Here is a 19,338-nt window from a genome sequence, read left to right on the forward strand (position 1 = left end):
AAGAAGTAACACTTTTTTTTTTCTTTTTGAAATTATACAATAATAATACAACATATTTACCATATGAATATTAAAGACGTATATTAAAGATTTGTATTATCAGGAATGTGTTGTTATTGTTGCTATTACTGTCATCAGGCATCACAACATACGTAAGTAAGTAACCAATTATTGACAGTGGATGTAAGTTATTGCACTCGAGCACTGCTGCTGCTGCTGCTGCTGCTGCTGCTGCTGCTGCTGCTGCTGCTGCTGCTGCTGCTGCTGCTGCTGCTGCTGCTGCTGCTGCTGCTGCTGCTGCTGCTGCTGCTGCTGCTGCTGCTGCTGCTGCTGTGCTGCTGCTGCTGCTGCTGCTGACCAGAGAGAGGCCAGGTCCCGAGCTGCTAAGTCTACGGAAACACTAATCCAAAGTTCAGCAAACAACAGGAATCCATCAGCCGGTTTACTGGGACTCACAACAAGACGGGACCAGAAGTTCAGTTTTAACAGTTTTTAAAGACTGCATGAAACAAAGATTTGCCAAGATGTGGAAGAGCTTTTTATGAAGAAACGTAAACCCATTAAGCGGCTATTGAAGAACTGATCAATGTATGAAGCCTATTGCCGCAGGTAAGTCTTTTACAATTTTGAAACTCTTAAACCTTTTCATGTTAAACTCTTATCAAATAAATGTTATTAGCAAAGAAAAGCAACGTTTAAGAGTTTAAGGGACTAGGACCGAGGCATATTAGCCACAATGTTATTCCCCCAGTGTGGGATGAAGGTTTTGTTCTGCTCTTGCATGATATCAACTTATCTTTAATTCATAGGATTTGTGCATTATATTGAGTAATTACATTGAGGGTACATTACATTGAGGTGAAAAACTCTGCTGTGTCGAAAGGCTGTAGTGTCCATTGATTTGATTTGTCTGTATTTGTAGAGACAGTGCTTTACAACTTAAGTTCTTTCCTTTTTTTTTTCTATTTTTCAAAATTTAGAACCTAAAAAAAACAAAACATTTGAACAAAATACAAAATATAGGAAAAGGGGGAATAAAAGAAAAAGAAAATGAACGCAAGTTCAAAATAAAAGTCACTATTAAAAGTCATCAATAGTTGTGTAATCTATTTTTTTGTGATGGCCTTTTTCACTGCTGTCAGAAGTATGTTCCAAAGATATCCATTTATTGTGTCCATGGCAGGAGTTTTGAGGCCCAGATACATACACTGAAAAAACAGGTCACATTCTTCCAACAGAATTCTTTCCAGACTTTGTGGTCCTCCATTGCGAAGTACATTAATTTCCCCATTCTTCGTCCGCCAAAAAAATATAACAATATGATTTCTGATTGTTATGCCTTAATAAAGATTTCAGTCAGAGGATTATAATGGTTGTCGCTTTGTTTTATTTCTTATCTTTCAACATACAAGTTTTTTATCTGGTAGATACCATTTGTTATCCAGACAGTTTACAATTTTAATATTGTTAATTAGGTTGTATGTTGTGAGTAGCGCTTTCCATGTCATAAAATCAGATTTTACCCAGGGATTCTCCTCTTCCTCCAGATGACTAAGCCGGTACAACATTACTATCAATATTTTTCCATTGAGCTTCATATTCTGGGAATACCAGTACAACAGTACTCTGATTTGAGCTGAAATAATACTTTTGATAGTTGTAGGGTTTTTAACTTTTTTACCATGCCATTTAAATCTAGAAATAGTTTTATTCCACTCATCACTTATTGATGTAGCTCATGTTTTTAATTGCACAATTATCCCCTTACAATGGAAAACTGTTTTGCATAAAAGGGGGTAAAAAAAGTATTTGACTTGGAGAAGCAAATAAATAACCAGCTGTTTGATTTCTTAACCACATATTCCATTTTAAATATTTACCAGTACGGTTTTAGACTAGGGCAGAGGTGGGCAATTATTTTCCTTCGAGGGCCATATTCGAATCCAGGCAAGTAGCGGAGGGCCGGCCCGCTTTGTTTTGCTTCAAAACAGCGTAGGCTATATAAAGCTATTTCCATCCATCCATTTTCTGCCGCTTATCCAGTCTGAGCAGGGACTCCCAGACTTCCTTCTCCCCAGACACTTTCTCCAACTCCTCCGGGGGGATCCCGAGGCGTTCCCAGGCCAGCCGAGAGACATAGTCTCTCCAGCGTGTCCTGGGTCTTCCCCGGGGCCTCTTCCTGGTGGGACATGCTGTACCGATCCGCCTGTCGATCTCACGCTCCATCATTCCCTCACTCGTGAACAAGACTCCGAGATACTTGAACTCCTCCACTTGGGGCAAGGACACATCACCCACCTGAAGAGGGCAAGCCACCTTTTTCCAGTCGAGAACCATGGCCTCGGATTTGGAGGTGCTGATTCTCATCCCAGCCGCTTCACACTCGGCTGCAAACTGTCCCAGTGCATGTTGCAGGTCCGGGTTTGATGGAGCCATCAGGACAACATCGTCTGCAAACAGCAGAGATGAGATCCTGTGGTCCCCAAACCGGACACCCTCCGACCCCTGACTGCGCCTACAAATTCTGTCCATAAAAATTATGAACAGAACCGGTGACAAAGGGCAGCCCTGGCGGAGTCCAACATGCACTGGGAACAGGTCTGACTTACTGCCAGCAATGCGAACACAGCTCCTGCTCCGGTCATACAGGGACCGGACAGCCCTGAGCAAAGGGCCACGGACCCCGTACTCCCGGAGCACCCCCCAAAGGACACCCCGAGGGACACGGTCGAAAGCCTTCTCCAGATCCACAAAGCACATGTGGACTGGTTGGGCAAACTCCCATGAACCCTCGAGCACCCGATGGAGGGTATAGAGAATTTTCTCATTTTAATACATAATCCTTAGACCACTGTTTGACGTTTGTTCATAAAGCCTGTTTGATCATTGTGAATTAGACTATTTTTTCTATTCTTTTGGTTATAACTGAGGTGTATTCACGATAGTACATCCATCCATCTTCTTCCACTTATCCGGGGCCGGGTCAAGGGGGCAAAGCAAGGAACTCCCATACTTCCCTCTCCCCAGACACTTCCTCCAAAACCTCTGGGGGGATCCCGAGGCGTTCTCACGCCAGCCGAGAGACATAGTCCCTCCAGCGTGTCCTGGGTCTTCCCTTGGGCCTCTTCCCGATAAGGCAAGCCCGCAACACCTCCCCGCTCAGCAGGCTTCTGGAACAGATGCCCGAGCAACCTCAGCTGGGTCCTCTCGATGTGGAGGAACAGCGGCTCTACACTGAGCTCCTCACCCTATCTCTAACGGTGTGCCTAGCCAACCTGCGGAGGAAACTAATTTCTATCGCTTGTATCAACAATCTTGTCCTTTCAGTAATTACCCAAAGCTCATGACCATAGTGACGATAGGAACATAGATTGACCGATAAATCGAGAGCTTTGTCTTTCATCTCAGCTCCTTCTTCATCACTGCAATCTAATGTAGCGACCGCATCACTGCAGATGCTGCACCAATCCGCCTGTCAATCTCACGTTCCATACTTCCCTCACTTGTCAATAAGACCCCAAGATACTTGAACTCCTCCACTTGAGGCAAGGACTCCCCACCCACCTGAAAAGGGCAAGCCACCTTTTTTCAGTTGAGAACCATGGCCTCTCCCCAACCTAGCTAATTCACACTTGGCTGCAAACCGTCCCAGTGCAGGTCGGGGTTTAATGGAGCCATCAGGACAATATTCCAAACTGGATACCCTCCGACCCGTGACTGCGCCTAAAAATTCTGTCCATAAAAACAATGACCAGATTCAGTAACAAAGGACAGTCCTGGCAGAGTCCAGCCCACACTGGGAACAGTTCCGACTTACTGCCGGCAATGCGAACACAGCTCCTGCTCCGGTCATACAGGGACCGGACAGCCCTGAGCAAAGGGTCTCTGATCCTGTACTCACGGACACACTCCAAAGGACACCCTGAGGGACACGGTCGAAAGCCTTCTCCAGATCCACAAAGCACATCTGGACTGGTTGGGCAAACTCCCATGAACCCTCGAGCACACGATAGAGAGTATAGAGCTGGTCCAGTGTTCAACAACCAGGACCAAAACCGCTCTGCTCCTCCTGAATCCGAGGTTCAACTGTCGGTCGAATTCTCCTCTCCAGTACCCTGAACCAGACTATACTAAGGAGTGTGATCCCTCTGTAGTTGGAACATACCCTCCGGTCCCCCTTCTTGAACAGAGGCACCACCACCCCGGACTGCCAGTCCAGAGGTACTGTCCCTGACCACCACACGATTTCGCAGCAACATGTCAGCCAAGACAATCCTGCAACATCCAGAGACTTTAGGTACTCGGGGCGGATCTCATCTACCCACGGAGCCCTGTCACCGAGGAGTGTGCAAACAACCTCTGTGACTTCAGCTTGGGTGATGGACGAGTCAGCCTCCGAGTCCCCGGTCTCTGCTTCCTCTTTGGAAGACGTAACAGTGGGATTAAGGAGGTCCTCAAAGTATTCCTACCTTCACCTGTTGGTGAAGCACTGCTTCCCCCTCCTGAGGCGCCAGACAGTTTGCCAGATTCTCTTTGCGGCTGACCGATATTCTTCCTCCATGGCCTCCTGAACTCCTCCCAACCCCAGGTTCTTGCCTCTGCGACAGCACAAACTATGATACGCCTGTCCCACCGATACCTGTCAACTCCCTCAGGAGTCCTACAAGCCAAATGATTGGCCTCCTTCTTGAGCCTGACGGCATCCCTTACTTCCGGTGTTCACCACCAGGTTCGGGGATCGATGCAACAGGCACCTAAGATCTTGCGACCACAGCTTCGAGCAGCCGTATTGACAATGGAGGTTGAGAACATGGTCCACTCGGACACAATGTCCACAGTCTCCCCCGGGATCGGGGGGGAAGCTCTCCTAGAAGTCCAAATTCAGAATTAATATTTGTCTTTGAGGCACAGTCAAGTCGATTCTTCCTCTTCCTCGTATTAGGCATGGCTTCCTTCCAACTCACACGGAGTGTTTTTAAGGGCCCAGTTAAAGGTCTATAAGAGCTTTTTTAAAAACGTCATACTACTCTGAGGTGAACCCATCACTTCCTGGAGATTCATTGTTTTTAGTATTTTAATTGCACTTCAGTTAGAACAACAATTATAAAATATTTTTTTTGTCCTTCAGTCATGGAGGGGTAATTGATTTTCCAGAATCAAGTGTAAAATATAAATTATTTCAAGTCAAACATATAATTGGCATTGTTCAAGTGTTTCTGTTATAATGATGAGGGTGTTTTTTATTTGTTTTTGAAATCTCACACAATTGTATAATTTATCTTTTTTTGTTCACAGTTTGACTCCATCGGATTAAACCAATCATCTTTCGGAAAGAACTATGGCGTTTGGAGACCTCCTGGAGATAGTGGGCAGTACTGGACGCTTCCAGATTGTACATTGCACTCTTTTAGCGTTGCCTGTCATGATGATGGCCAGTCACAACCTGCTGCAAAACTTTGTAGCTTATGTCCCATCTCACCACTGTTCTCTACCAACTAACCTGTCCCAGAGACTTAGCCCAGAGGACACCCTGCTTGTCACTGTTCCCTTGGATCAATTGGGGAGACCACAAAGATGCCATAGATTTGCTTCTCCACAGTGGCACCTGCTGGACAATAACAGTAGTACAGCAGTGGAAGAGCCAGAGGTCACAGAGATAGAGCTGCAGGACTGTACCGATGGCTGGACATACAGCATGAAAGAGAGGGACTCTAGCATTATATCAGATGTAAGAACAAATTTAAAACATGTTATTATATATTTCTCTGCATATGTGATGTGTGATGTTTCCTCAGTGGGACATGGTGTGTGAACTGCGCTCCTTGAAGCAAATGTCCCAGACAGTGTACATGGGAGGAGTCCTGGTGGGGGCGTTTCTGTTTGGAAGTCTATCAGACAGGTGAATTATGATACAAAATTGTCTTTTCTTTTTATGTGATCATGTGAAAAGTTTTTATCCCTCATTATGCTCACTCAGAGTGGTATTTTAAGTGATTCATGTATGTTTGAGTGACGTATCAAAGGGAAATATGCTGTATTCAGATAATATTGTGGTTTGAAGATATGCAGAATTTGAATATCAAGCATATACGGTAGTTTATAGTAGAAAATGCAAAAAAAAAGCTGATTACAAATAAAAAAAAATAAAAAAAAGAATTATGGTGATATTTCTGCACTTTTGTGAATACCTTTAAAGAAATTGCACATTTGTCTTATAGTCAATGCTCAACAAATAAGTTTAAAGATGTTTTAACACATTTCTGTTGACAAGATATAATTGTTCTTGAGAAAAATATAGAGATATTTATTTTATTCATTATTTCCCACCCCTAAGTACCCATCTAAGTAACCGTTTCTATTATCAAGTTGTTTTAGATATATAATGTTAAAAAAGCACATACATTTACGTTAACAGGTCACACCTGACTGCTTGAATGTCTCAACCAAAATCTTTAACAATGAGTAGAATTATATTAATGGATAAATATGGATTTAATGTATTCATTTATTTATTCAACCAAACTAAATCAATGTATTTAGGTCACTGAAAAGCGCTATATAAATAAAAGTTATTATTATTATTATTATTATTTAAATTACTGATAAATGACTGATAAATGAATGTTATATTCCAGTTTCCTCTAACAACCACATTGCTTTGTCCTGTTTTCCTGAACTATTTTTGGACCCCTCCTCAGATATGGCCGACGCATGCTGCTGATAGTGTCCTTCCTGCTCATGGCGGTGTGCGGCACATGTGCAGCTTTCTCCACCTCCTTTTCCCTCTTCTGCCTCTTTCGCTTCGGCTGTGGCATGGCTCTGTCTGGACAGGGCCTCAACACTTTCTCTCTCAGTAAGATACTCATCCACTTAGAGACCTGTGGTTATAAAGTCAACACTTAAATTGTTAACCTTTATGCAGTTGTGGAATGGATCCCGACGCGTATCCGGACAGTGGTTGGCACATTAACAGGCTACTGTTACACTTTGGGACAGCTCCTCTTTGCACTCTTGGCTTACTTTATCCGGGATTGGAGGTGGCTGACTCTGGCCGTGTCTTTGCCCTTCTATGTCATCTTCCTCATTTCATGGTGAGGTTCATTGCCTTAATAATAGACCTCAATGTCCATTTGCTTCCATCTTGCTTTTTAACTTACACAGACAACAATACCTTAGGATCTGCATTATGAGTTAAATTTGAGATCTGAGTAGCATCAGTTGTGAACTGAAAAATTATCTTTTGGCACAGACTCTACAGCACCTATTAAGTTTTAGCAATCTGGTTAAAAAAAGAAAAGGAAAATGAGATATTTCAGTGTACCTTATGTATAATGCAACACAATAACTAATAATTCTTCACAATAAATGTTTTTTTGTGAGTTTCATTAAACTAATGGCAGACTGTATTGTGCAGGTGGTTTCATGAATCCTCCAGATGGTTAGTCCTAAACCAGCAACCTGAGAGAGCCATAAAAAATCTCAAGAGTGTGGCCAGAATAAATGGACGCCGTGACGAAGGGAAGAAGATTGACCTCAAGGTAAACTACATTAGCAGCGGATGCAAAGACACGAGATCCTGTACTTATTTGTGGTTTTTAACTATTTGTAGGCGGTGCAGGATTCTATGCAGAAGGAGATGTCCAGTTCAAAAGGGACGTACACAATCCTGGACCTCTTCAAGACCCCCACAATGAGAAACATGACTCTGAGCCTCTCCACTGTGTGGTACGTCATTGTTATATATATAAGGACAATCTTTCATAACATATCCAAGCAAATACTGAACTACAACTTTACTTCCATTTGTGCACATTTACATTGAATTAATTAATTCATTTAATATTGATATTCCATTCATCCATTTTCTACCGCTCGTTCCCTTTAATATTGGCAAATATCGGCTATTGGCCACAACAAGACAAATTTGTATCTGTATCAGCTGGAAAATCCATATTGGATAGCCATATTTAAAAAGACACAAACTAGGACGGTGTTGACAACACCACTTTCATAATCAACCTTAGAGCCAAACGATCATTACTAGATTGTAATTTATGTTTTGTTTCTATACTGTAGGTTTTCAACCAGTTTTGCATATTATGGTCTTGCGTTGGATCTACAAAAGTTTGGCGTGGACATGTACTTGATCCAGGTCATCTTTGGTTGCGCTGACATCCCAGCGAAGCTCATCATCACCATCACCATGAGCCGATGGGGCAGGAGGCTGTCACAAGCAGGAGCGCTCATTTCAGCTGGAATCTGCATTTTAATCAATCTGCTAGTGTCGAATGGTGAGTCAAAGTTTACCTATTTTAACACCATCCATCCATCCATCCATCTTCTGCCGCTTTATCCGGGGCCGGGTCGCGGGGGCAGCAGTCTGAGCAGGGACTCCCAGACTTCCTTCTCCCCAGACACTTCCTTTAACTCCTCCGGGGGGATCCCGAGGCGTTCCCAGGCCAGCCGAGAGACATAGTCTCTCCTGCGTGTCCTGGGTCTTCCCCGGGGCCTCTTCCCGGTGGGACATGCCTGAAACACCTCCCGAGGGAGGCGCCCAGGAGGCATCCGGAACAGATGCCCGAGCCACCTCAGCTGGCTCCTCTCGACGTGGAGGAGCAGCGGCTCTACTCCGAGCTCCCCCCGTGTGGCCGAGCTCCTCACCTTATCTCTAAGGGAGCGCCCAGCCACACGGCGGAGGAAACTCATTTCGACCGCTTGTATCCGCAATCTTGTTCTTTCGGTCACTACCCAAAGCTCATGACCATAGGTGAGGGTAGGAACGTAGACCGACCGGTAAATAGAGAGCTTTGCCTTTCGGCTCAGCTCCCTCTTCACCACAACAGTCCGATGCAGCGACTGCATCACTGCAGCCGCTGCACCGATCCGCCTGTCGATCTCACGCTCCATCCTTCCCTCACTCGTGAACAAGACCCCGAGATACTTGAACTCCTCCACTTGGGGCAAGGACACCCCACCCACCTGGAGAGGGCAAGCCACCTTTTTCCGGTCGAGAACCATGGCCTCGGATTTGGAGGTGCTGATTCTCATCCCAGCCGCTTCACACTCGGCTGCAAACCGTTCCAGTGCATGTTGCAGGTCCAGGTTTGATGGAGCCATCAGGACAACATCGTCTGCAAACAGCAGAGATGAGATCCTGTGGTCCCCAAACCGGACACCCTCCGACCCCCGACTGCGCCTAGAAATTCTGTCCATAAAATTTATGAACAGAACCGGTGACAAAGGGCAGCCCTGGCGGAGTCCAACATGCACTGGGAACAAGTCTGACTTACTGCCGGCAATGCGAACACAGCTCCTGCTCCGGTCATACAGGGACCGGACAGCCCTGAGCAAAGGGCCCCGGACCCCGTACTCCCGGAGCACCCCCCAAAGGACACCCCGAGGGACACGGTCGAAAGCCTTCTCCAGATCCACAAAGCACATGTGGACTGGTTGGGCAAACTCCCATGAACCCTCGAGCACCCGATGGAGGGTATAGAGCTGGTCCAGTGTTCCACGACCGGGACGAAAACCACTCTGCTCCTCCTGAATCCGAGGTTCGACTATCGGTCGGATTCTCCTCTCCAGTACCTTGGAATAGACCTTACCTGGGAGGCTGAGGAGTGTGATCCCTCTGTAGTTGGAACACACCCTCCGGTCCCCCTTCTTGAACAGAGGGACCACCACCCCGGTCTGCCAGTCCAGAGGCACGGTCCCCGAACGCCACGCGATGTTGCAGAGACGTGTCAACCAGTCCTACAACATCCAGATACTTTAGGTACTCAGGGCGGATCTCATCCACCCCCGGAGCCCTGCCACCGAGGAGTTTGTGAACAACCTCAGTGACTTCAGCTTGGGTGATGGATGAGCCAGCCTCCGAGTCCCCGGTCTCTACTTCCTCTTCGGAAGACGTGACTGAGGGATTAAGGAGATCCTCAAAGTATTCCTTCCACCGTCCGAGGACATCCCCAGTCGAGGTCAGCAGGCCTCCACCCGCACCGTAAATGGTGTTGGTGAGACACTGCTTCCCCCTCCTGAGGCGCCGGACGGTTTGCCAGAATTTCTTTGGTGCCGACCGATAGTCCTCCTCCATGGCCTCCCCGAACTCCTCCCAGGCCCGGGTTTTTGCCTCTGCGACAGCACGAGCCGCGGCTCGCTTGGCCTGCCGATACCCGCCGATGACCTCCGGAGACCCACAAGCCAGAGTGGCCTGATAGGCCTCCTTCTTCAGTCTGACGGCATCCCTTACTTCCGGTGTCCACCACCGGGTTCGGGGGTTGCCGCCACGACAGGCACCGGAGACCTTGCGACCACAGCTCCGAGCAGCCGCATCAACAATGGAGGCGGAGAACATGGTCCACTCGGACTCAATGTCCCCAGCCTCCCCCGGGACATGGGAGAAGCTCTCCCGGAGGTGCGAGTTGAATACCCTACTGACAGAGGGCTCCACTAGACGTTCCCAACAGACCCTCACAATGCGCTTGGGTCTGCCAAGTCTGTCCGGCTTCCTCCTCCGCCAGCGGATCCAACTCACCACCAGGTGGTGATCGGTTGACAACTCTGCCCCTCTCTTCACCCGAGTGTCCAAGACACGCGGCCGGAGGTCTGATGACACAACAACAAAGTCGATCATTGACCTCCGGCCTAGGGTGTCCTGGTGCCATGTGCACTGATGGACACCCTTGTGCTTGAACATGGTGTTCGTTATGGACAATCCGTGGCTAGCACAGAAGTCCAGTAACTGAAAACCGCTCGGGTTCAGATCGGGGAAGCCGTTCTTCCCGATCACCCCTCTCCAGGTGTCACTGTCATTGCCCACGTGGGCGTTGAAGTCCCCCAGTAGAACAACGGAGTCCCCGGTCGGTGCACTGTCCAGTACCCCTCCCAAGGACTCCAAGAAGGCCGGGTACTCTGCTCTGCTGTTCGGCCCGTAGGCCTAACACCTTTATTTTAAAATAAGATAAGATAAGATAAGATAAGATATTCCTTTATTGTCCCACATGGGGAAATTTCATTGGTGCAACGCAGGTAGATACAGAGGTAGATTCAGAAGAACAGATCACTTATAGGAAGTCTGAAAAACACTTTCAGTAGAAGATCTCCTATAAATAAATAAAAACTCCCATAGACAAATAAATAAATAAATACATAAATACCATTGCATGTGATCCCGACAGTAATTGCACATGAATATGTGTCACGACAGCACATAGATTGCACATGAATTGCACATGAATTCCAACAGCAATTGCACATATGACAGAATTGCACATCAGTATTAGGTTAGGTCAGTATTGCGAGTGTTCAGTACTAACAGTTTTTGTTATAAAGTCTGACAGCAGCAGGAAGGAAAGACCTACGGAACCTTTCCGTCACACAGCGAGGGTGGATCAGTCTCTCACTGAAGCTGCTCTCCAGAGCGGAGAGAGTGTCCTGAAGGGGGCGACACTCATGGTCCAGTATACAATCAATAGTATCAGTCGGAATCAATACAAATATGGCTTGATTCCTACTGGAATAAGCTACATTATAACGTTACATTATGTGTTTTTTTTATGTGTTTTTAACATTGTAAAGCACTTTTGCGTACAATAGCATTTTTGAATGATTTGTGTGCTGCAAATAAAATGTGGTTAATTGATTGATGTGAACTGTGAACAATCAGATGTAGCTAGACAATGAGCATCGCCATCTTAATTTAATGTACCCATGATCGACATTGACGCAAATGTTTGATGGCCGGGGTTTGGTGTGGTCATCCTATTCCAGACCACGCCCCCTACTATGACATTTGCAGATTATATATGTCACATGATTTGCTGTTCATGTCCAACCAGGAAGTACAAATGAATGTCACAAGAACTGTTAAAACTTGGGGGAAATAGGCATTTTTTTAAATTTAAGATGTGTAGTCCAACCTTTAACATGTACAATCACTTTTGTCCCTGAATTCAACGTTTTATTGTGTTTAGTGTAAACTGATCAACACTAAAATATGAACACAGTGTCTCTCTTATATTCAGATCAACCGACAGTTCGCATAACTTTGGCAGTTGTGGGTAAAGGCTGTCTCGCCGCCTCTTTCACGTCGTGTTACCTTTACACCGGAGAGCTCTACCCCACCATCATCCGGTAAGAATCTTTTACACTGACATAAAACTTGTTAACTAAAAAAGTTAGTACGGTGAAAAATGATGTGGAAGTCAGAAAGATCAGTGTTGGACAGAAGTGGGAACATTAAAGAGCATAAAACTACACCAAAATATAAGGCCGTCTTTGCTGGGGAAAGACGACAGTGAGTGAAAACAGGGGATAACGACATTGTCAGATGATGACATACCACAACGACTCTTGGATTAAAAGCCCGCAGCACAACCAATTGAAACAGCAGTAGATCTTGTCGAGCACTTAACAGCTATTGACCAGATGTGGAAAGCAAGAAATTGCACTTTCTGTTTTTTTTTACTCCTATTTTTGATTAATATATTTCGTAACAGTATTCTTACTTGTAACAATTGTGTTTCTTTCATTGCTCCTTCAGATATGATTTAGTTTTTTTCATATCCTTTGAAAATACTTTATTTTGAACGTCATTTAATGTTTTGTCTTTCCAATTAAATCTACAAATTATAAATCACTCAAATGATCACATCCAAAAACAAAGAACAGTATATACAATTGTCCATTTCTGAAACTTTTGTGTAACAACATATAAGTTGCATCAAGGTGTTTTATACAGTTTGATCCTAATTGAATGCTTTGATAAAGACAAACATTACCACAGAGTTGCATGTGTATCCAACTACATTTGAACTCTCCAACCTCCTTTTTCAAACAGTTTCGTAACACGTTATTCTGAGCCAAACCTGCTCCACACATCTTCACACGACACTGGAGGCATCCATAAGGGGATCCTGACCCGGTGTTAGAGCACAAAGACGGCAGTTTGGATTGCTATTTGATTTATGATGTGTGAATGGTACTTACAGCTTTACTTTAACTCCATGAGACACGAACAGTTTGTCCTCAAAGCGCATAGGCTCAGAAATAAATAATAGGATAGATATACTCAAATACATATGTTACAAGTTGTTTTGGATGTTGACGGCAAATAGAAAAAGATTTAAATGAGTTTAAATAAACATTAAAACCATGTTTATGTCTGATTAATATTAGCCCATAATAGAGGTGAGTTTAGGCTGAATGAAGGTTCTGTTGGGAACATTAAGACACAAAAACTAGATTTAAAAGAGCTTTATTGTCATTGTGTAGGCATACAATTGATGCAATTACATTGTTACTACAATATGATAATAACACAATTTAAGATGTGCACAGTGTTTGCAAAGTGCATAGTCAACCAATTAATGTATATTTTTAGTGAGAGATGGCTGTAGGGTGATTTACATTTGTGGGCCACTCGTGAAATACACCATCGATCCTCCCTGTTCCAAGCTAATGAAACCTGTAATAATGGTGTATAATATTATATGTGCAGGTTTTATTAAAGGAGACATGTGATTCTTTTTTCCAGAACTTAATATTAAACCACAATATAAGTAGATCACCATTTTGCATTGCATTTATTGTAAAATACAAAGGTCATCATATTGATATTTCACTGTAGTAAGCAGCGGATTCTGATTTGTTTAGTTTTTATTATGAAGAATAGCTACTGAACATTTTTAAACCAACATGTATGACTCAGCCTCTTTCAAATAATTGCAACTAAGTACTGGATGTGCTTGAACTCTCGAGCTTTCGAATACAGAAGAATACAGGATTTCTCAAACATGCAGGTATCAAAATACAACTTGGAGTAAACGAGTGATTAAGTAACACCATTGCAAAACAGTTAAAAGCTAATAAATGTCATAAAATGAAATAATGAAATGAATATGCTGGTTGTGCCACAGTCAGAATGGCATGGGTCTCGCCTCGATGATGGCGCGTATGGGGGCGATGGTTGCCCCAATGGTGCTGCTGTGCAGCGACTACGTCACCTGGCTGCCCACCCTGATCTACGGAGGGGCTCCCATCCTCTCCGGAGCGGCGGCCCTGTTTCTCCCAGAGACTTTGGGCTGCCCGCTGCCAGACACCATCCAGGACGTGGAGGATCGGTGAGGAGCTATTTTTTCTCACATGTGAACCCAATTTATAAAACATAATGACACTGTGGGGGCATTGTGTAAGGCATTTTTATACTATTCATTTTTCTTTGTTTTTATGAAAATTTCCCTTCCCCTGATTGATATAAAGTTTCATAAACAGATACATTAAATCCAGTGAGGCTTGTCATTTACTGTATACCAATGTTTTCATTCACAAACTGTGCAATAAACAGTGCAATAGGAAATATTCAATCCTTCTCGATCCCTCAGATTTAGTACTTCTAGAATACAAGAGAAGGTTTGACAGTAACTTTGTCCTTTTCCAACAGGGGAAAAGGTGGAAAGCCCAAAAAGCCCAAAGACGCTGCTGCAGTTCAGGATGATCTTATCAGCCTAAAACAAGTGGCCTGAGTGTATTTGCTCTTCAATGAGGAGCAGGTGTTGTGACGTTTTAGTGAAAAAGGGTTGTACGTTTCCTCTTGTTGGAGCATTGGTCAAAACCAAATTAATGATTATGTATTTTTCTTAGAAGAAATAAAATATGAGAGTTGGTAAAACTGATTTTAATAGTTCTTTTGTTGTTTAACTCTCCAAACTCTCCACTCCACAGCCGTTTCTGTCGTGCTTGTTTTGTTAAATCAAATGATTGCTTCCGCTGACATGTTTTTCATTAAAAGTTTAAGTTGATGGGCAGATGTCAACTGTTCCCTTAAAAGGACAAAACAGCACCCTCTAATGGAAAGGAGAGGTGCCTACCATAAACGAGATATATCAAATATGATAGAGAAGAGATTATAAATCTGACTGCACTGACATTTGAGCCTCAATATTGAACAAAATGTATAGCTTAATCTGTTTTAATGATTGTGTCAATATTTAAATTTAAATGTGTGCATTGTATTCTTTCCATTCATTACTGTACGCTTTACCATACATTTGTTTTATTTATCTGCATTTAAATTTGTTGTTATGATGAGAATTGATATATTTCTATCCTGTTTTTCTACACCAAGTACAGCAGAATTTTCTAAGAGAGGATATTTTAGCAATGGCTCCCTCCAGTGGTCATACTGCTTCATCCAACTTTTATCAATGAAAATAGAGTTGTTCATAATAATAATACTAATAATAACATTTGTATTAACGGTTCAAAAGTTCAAATATTATTGAGCTTGTAATCTGCTTCGTTGAATGGTACGGCTTTGGTTGAGTCTGGATAAAATCTTGAAATCTTAACAAATTCTCTGGGATTTTTACTGTAACGCTTCAAAATATGCAGCCGCTCTGAACCTGATAGTCTGCTGAGATTACAAACCTCTTTGATGTTAGAAAGGTATTCTCTGTTCAGAAATATGAATGGAATATTTGTATTGGGGTATTCCATGCACCCCATAGTTTATGTTTCCAAAATGCTGTCAAAGCTTATTGCAACAGACGAATAAATCCATACACAGGTCTCTCCACAAATAACTCAATTGTAAAATGATATGAATAAAGATTTATTTTCTCATATGAACAGGTGGATCATTTTCCATTTTATTTTACAATCTATGACAATCGCGTTGTTCTTTTTTCTAGGATAGTTCAGACATGGGGTAGAGACTTTTTTTTATTGCTGAATGTTAAATGAAATACACTTTAACTGGAAAAGAATCGTCTGCTGCTTTTAACCATGCACCCATCTAACCTGGACCACAAGGACATGCAGAGGAGAGGTGTTTAAACATTTCAAGCGGGGGGTCATGGGGTCAAAGGGTAAAGGGTCGTCAGATGAACAGAAGAGTGGCAGGCTCATCTTGTGGCATCTCAACTGGTGGGCAATTGTGTAAAGACATTCTTTTCTTTAGTATTTTTCACACAAACAAGACCTGACCCAATGTTGATGATCCGTGAGCCTCGTAGTTATTAACCTGCCCGTTGATCAATATCCCAGCTCAGCAATATTTGGATAATTCAGCATTTGACTAGATGGTTAATTTAAGCAGGTTTGGAGGCATTTGAACTTGTGAAAACAATTTACTGACTAGTTTTGAGCGTAGATCTGTTGTCGAGACAAAGCGGTACACTGAAGACTATTTAAATGCTAGTTGACATTATTCAAAGTGTGCATTTTTATGTGAAGTGATATAATTCAGTGATAACATAAGTCACAATTATTCAATGAACATGAGCATTTAAACTAGTAAAAGGCTGACCACGGATAGATTGTTAATGACTTTAAAATAACTCATGTAATATATGCTATGTCTTCTACACTATAGGAATCACAGACACACAACACACTACAGTCACCTCTTAGAAAATGATGTAATCAAATAGCAAAATATAAAGTTTGCATATTTTTGCATTGTATGATCTTTCGCAGATTCACAGCAATTTCACCGATATTGTCTAGCGCCAACCGATCCTCCCTCTCTCCCTCTCTCTCTTGCCCTCTCTCTCTCACTCTCTCTCTCTTCTCTCTCTCTCTCTCTGTATGGGGGGAAACTGGTAAACTGAATGTTAAGGCCTTGACCAGAGAGCCTTTTCATCTTAGGTAGACCTCGTGGGGAAGTTAAGGAAGAGGGCGAAGAAGGAAGATTAGGAGGGGCGTGTGTAAATCCTGAGACACTGTGTGGCCAATCGCTCAGCCACAAGAAGCACAATGGACATGGAGGAGTGCGGTGTGAGAAGAAGATTTAAAAAAAAGAAGAAGAACTTTTTCGTTTTTTGTTTCGCCACCTTCTCCGCTGGCAGGGGTCAACCCAGGCCAAGCAGCGCAGTGTGTGTCGACTGAACGACACAAAGACAGACATGACGCGAGGAGAAGAGGCGGCCTGCTGGGGACGGAAAGGCAGTGGACAGACCAAGCAATCAGCGACATACAACTGTGCTACGTTTGGTGTGACCACTCCGCACTCTCCTGACCTCAACCGCACTGGGGTCGCATGGGACCGGCGACCGTGAACTTGCGACGCTCTGATGCCCGTTCAACAACAAACTAGAGAATTAATCTAACAATCATAAATACATGCAAGCCAGCCAACATGCACACACACTCTCACACATTTAGAAACTCTCGTTAGACAGTATCCAAGGATCTATGCTGTGGTGAGATCCCAAATCCAATCCTTACAGGCGATTAATAGTTATGTAAACATACACTTTATGTTGTAGTGGTTTGTATTGCGTGATAATGATAATGCTCTGTTCCAGTGGGGCTAGACTCCTCAAAGAATGCATTTGGAAAAAAGGTAAAACAACCAGAGGAAAACAAACATGTATGTGTATAAAAAATGAGGCGTCCATATAAGAAAGGCTACAAAACCTCCACTGGCCCTCTGGCATCGCATACAGCAAAAGGCACCACAATATTACTCTATTTTTTACGTTGTGAAAAAACTGGCACATCTTTTATGCTGTAAATCAAAATGTACATATAAATAGAGTTTTCCCTATAAAAAAGTCTTTGCTGTTAACTAGTAGACAACTTTTGCTAAAATGAAAATAAATATTTTATTTGTTTAGAATATCTGTCAGTTATATAAAATAAAAATATTTCTTATAGATGCAGGTCTATACTATATTGATTTGTTGGTTCATTTCTCTCTCTAATGGGGAGTATTGTCCTGTCTGGAGCGCGAATGCGACAGTCTCGTATGCGAGTTCCCACTGTGTGAAGTCCGTGTGTCGGGGGCCGGTCTGTAGATGGTAGAGGGCTCTGCGGTCATGTTCTGCATACTGAGGAAGGGCGTGCTCTCCCCATCCTCCTCCGACTCACTATCTGTTAGGCAGCTCCGCGAGCCCAAGTCCCGGGACGCCTCGTATCCACGCGGGGCCACATGGCCATTCAGTCTGGACCTGCGCCAGCGGCGACCCCCGGTGCCACTGGACCCACTTCTCTTTGGTTGCTCCCTGGAGGACAAGTACTCCTGGGTGGTCTCGTAGTCTTCCTCCTCCGCCAGTCGGTACGGGCTGGAGGGCAGGCTGCCCCGGCTGTTTTTCAAATAGGTGCGGCGCTGCTGCCGGTAGGGCTCCTGGCTCTGTGCGTCATGGAGGGGCACCTGGTAGCGGCGCAGCAGCGGCTGGTCTTCCTCTGGAGGGTACGGGTTGTGGACAGCGGGGGGCAAGGACATGGCATGGCTGGTATTGGGTGATGTGATTTGGAAAATAGGCACCTGTGGGGGCAATGAGTAATGGAAGTCCACAGGAGACAGGTGAGCCGGTGTGGTCAACGCCGACACGTATCTGTGAGAGAGACAGACACGTGTGTTAGTCTGAGAAGAAAAAACAGTGAGAAAATCCATTTAGATTTAAAAATATATACATAAAAAAATAAAAAAAGGGGAAAAAAAGTTAATATTTTTGGTACAATTACTCAAAAATATATACTTTTCTCACTTTCTGATCAGGATCTAACATTGAACATGTGTAGACTGCAAGTACAACTAGAGGTTGTGTTTGAAGAAGGAAGAGATGTGTGTGACCTTAAGTAACTCGAGGAGAGATACTACAAACGTACGTAAATCAGGACAACAACATGGCAGCCAAACCCTAATGATGCACACATGCTCAAGATGGTTGTGAGTTTGTTTTTATACCTTTGTTCAGTCTCAACACGACTGCAACTGTTTGTACTTTTACAGGAAAGTGGCTATTCATTTCAAACAGACGCTTCTCTGAAAATAATTTGATGACATTAAAAGCAGCTGGTTCCACAAGTCACTAAAAAGACAAGATAACGCACACATGTGAAGACTAAAGGTCAGGCTCCTCACTATAAAACTAAGGTCAATGGAATGTCACTGTGTAGTTGTAGTGCAGATGTATGAAACACTCAGACATAAATCATCTCCAACACAAATCTCTTCGTATCCCAATATGATATCAGTACTTTGCGGACAAAAAGGAGAAGTCTGGATGTACTGTGTGCAAGTTAACTTTGATAAAACGGAACATGTTGTACTGAGAATGATCCAGCTCATAAGACAGTGTTCTGCCAAGAGGCTTCTGACAATAAGACAATCCCCCACTGTGGCACCATTGCTCCAAATGGTCTGATGTCAGTGTCCTTTTCCAACCGACAAGGATTTCACAAAACTATAACATTTAAACCACTAATTTGTGTTACCAAATGGAATAACAGATGAGAGTAAACTACAGGATTTCTATGTACCTCGTCCAAATATTAAGTTTGACATGTTTTTTTCTACTTTTGGACCCCGTGTCATCATCAAGCCTGTTGCCTTCG

General features: G+C 43.7%; 2 protein-coding genes across 5 annotated transcripts in view; one reads left to right on the forward strand and one right to left on the reverse strand.

Moving 5' to 3' along the window:
* The first annotated feature begins 430 nt into the window (after positions 1 to 430).
* Positions 431 to 14,581, forward strand: slc22a6l (solute carrier family 22 member 6, like). Its single transcript, XM_072446198.1, has 11 exons — positions 431 to 609; positions 5,296 to 5,728; positions 5,796 to 5,899; positions 6,699 to 6,853; positions 6,923 to 7,091; positions 7,415 to 7,538; positions 7,610 to 7,725; positions 8,077 to 8,291; positions 12,021 to 12,129; positions 13,914 to 14,117; positions 14,438 to 14,581. Exons 2-11 carry the CDS (start codon positions 5,339 to 5,341, stop codon positions 14,517 to 14,519), a joined length of 1,668 nt encoding a protein of 555 aa, XP_072302299.1. The 5' UTR covers positions 431 to 609; positions 5,296 to 5,338; the 3' UTR covers positions 14,520 to 14,581.
* Positions 14,582 to 15,583: 1,002 nt separating this feature from the next.
* The window catches only part of nrg2a (neuregulin 2a), a 68,575-nt gene continuing 64,820 nt past the window's right edge, over positions 15,584 to 19,338 (reverse strand). For all 4 annotated transcript variants that reach the window (XM_072446195.1, XM_072446196.1, XM_072446194.1 and 1 more), the window contains one exon: positions 15,584 to 18,335. In XM_072446195.1, the coding sequence (XP_072302296.1) occupies positions 17,699 to 18,335 (637 nt within the window). In that variant the 3' untranslated portion in view covers positions 15,584 to 17,698. The remainder of the gene's footprint in view (positions 18,336 to 19,338) is intronic.

This window comes from Eucyclogobius newberryi, unplaced genomic scaffold (assembly GCF_026437365.1).
Source record: "Eucyclogobius newberryi isolate DKJ021-1_F unplaced genomic scaffold, fEucNew1.0.hap1 SCAF_15, whole genome shotgun sequence".
Classification (NCBI taxonomy): domain Eukaryota; kingdom Metazoa; phylum Chordata; class Actinopteri; order Gobiiformes; family Gobiidae; genus Eucyclogobius; species Eucyclogobius newberryi.

What these genes read in the sequence shown, in the direction of transcription:
- slc22a6l (XM_072446198.1), top strand. Translation starts at nt 5,339, where the DNA reads ATGGCGTTTGGAGACCTCCTGGAGATAGTGGGCAGTACTGGACGCTTC. An exon ending in CCTCAACACTTTCTCTCTCA is followed by an intron (nt 6,854 to 6,922) that starts GTAAGATACTCA and finishes ACCTTTATGCAG; the next exon opens with TTGTGGAATGGATCCCGACG. An exon ending in CTCTACCCCACCATCATCCG is followed by an intron (nt 12,130 to 13,913) that starts GTAAGAATCTTT and finishes GTTGTGCCACAG; the next exon opens with TCAGAATGGCATGGGTCTCG.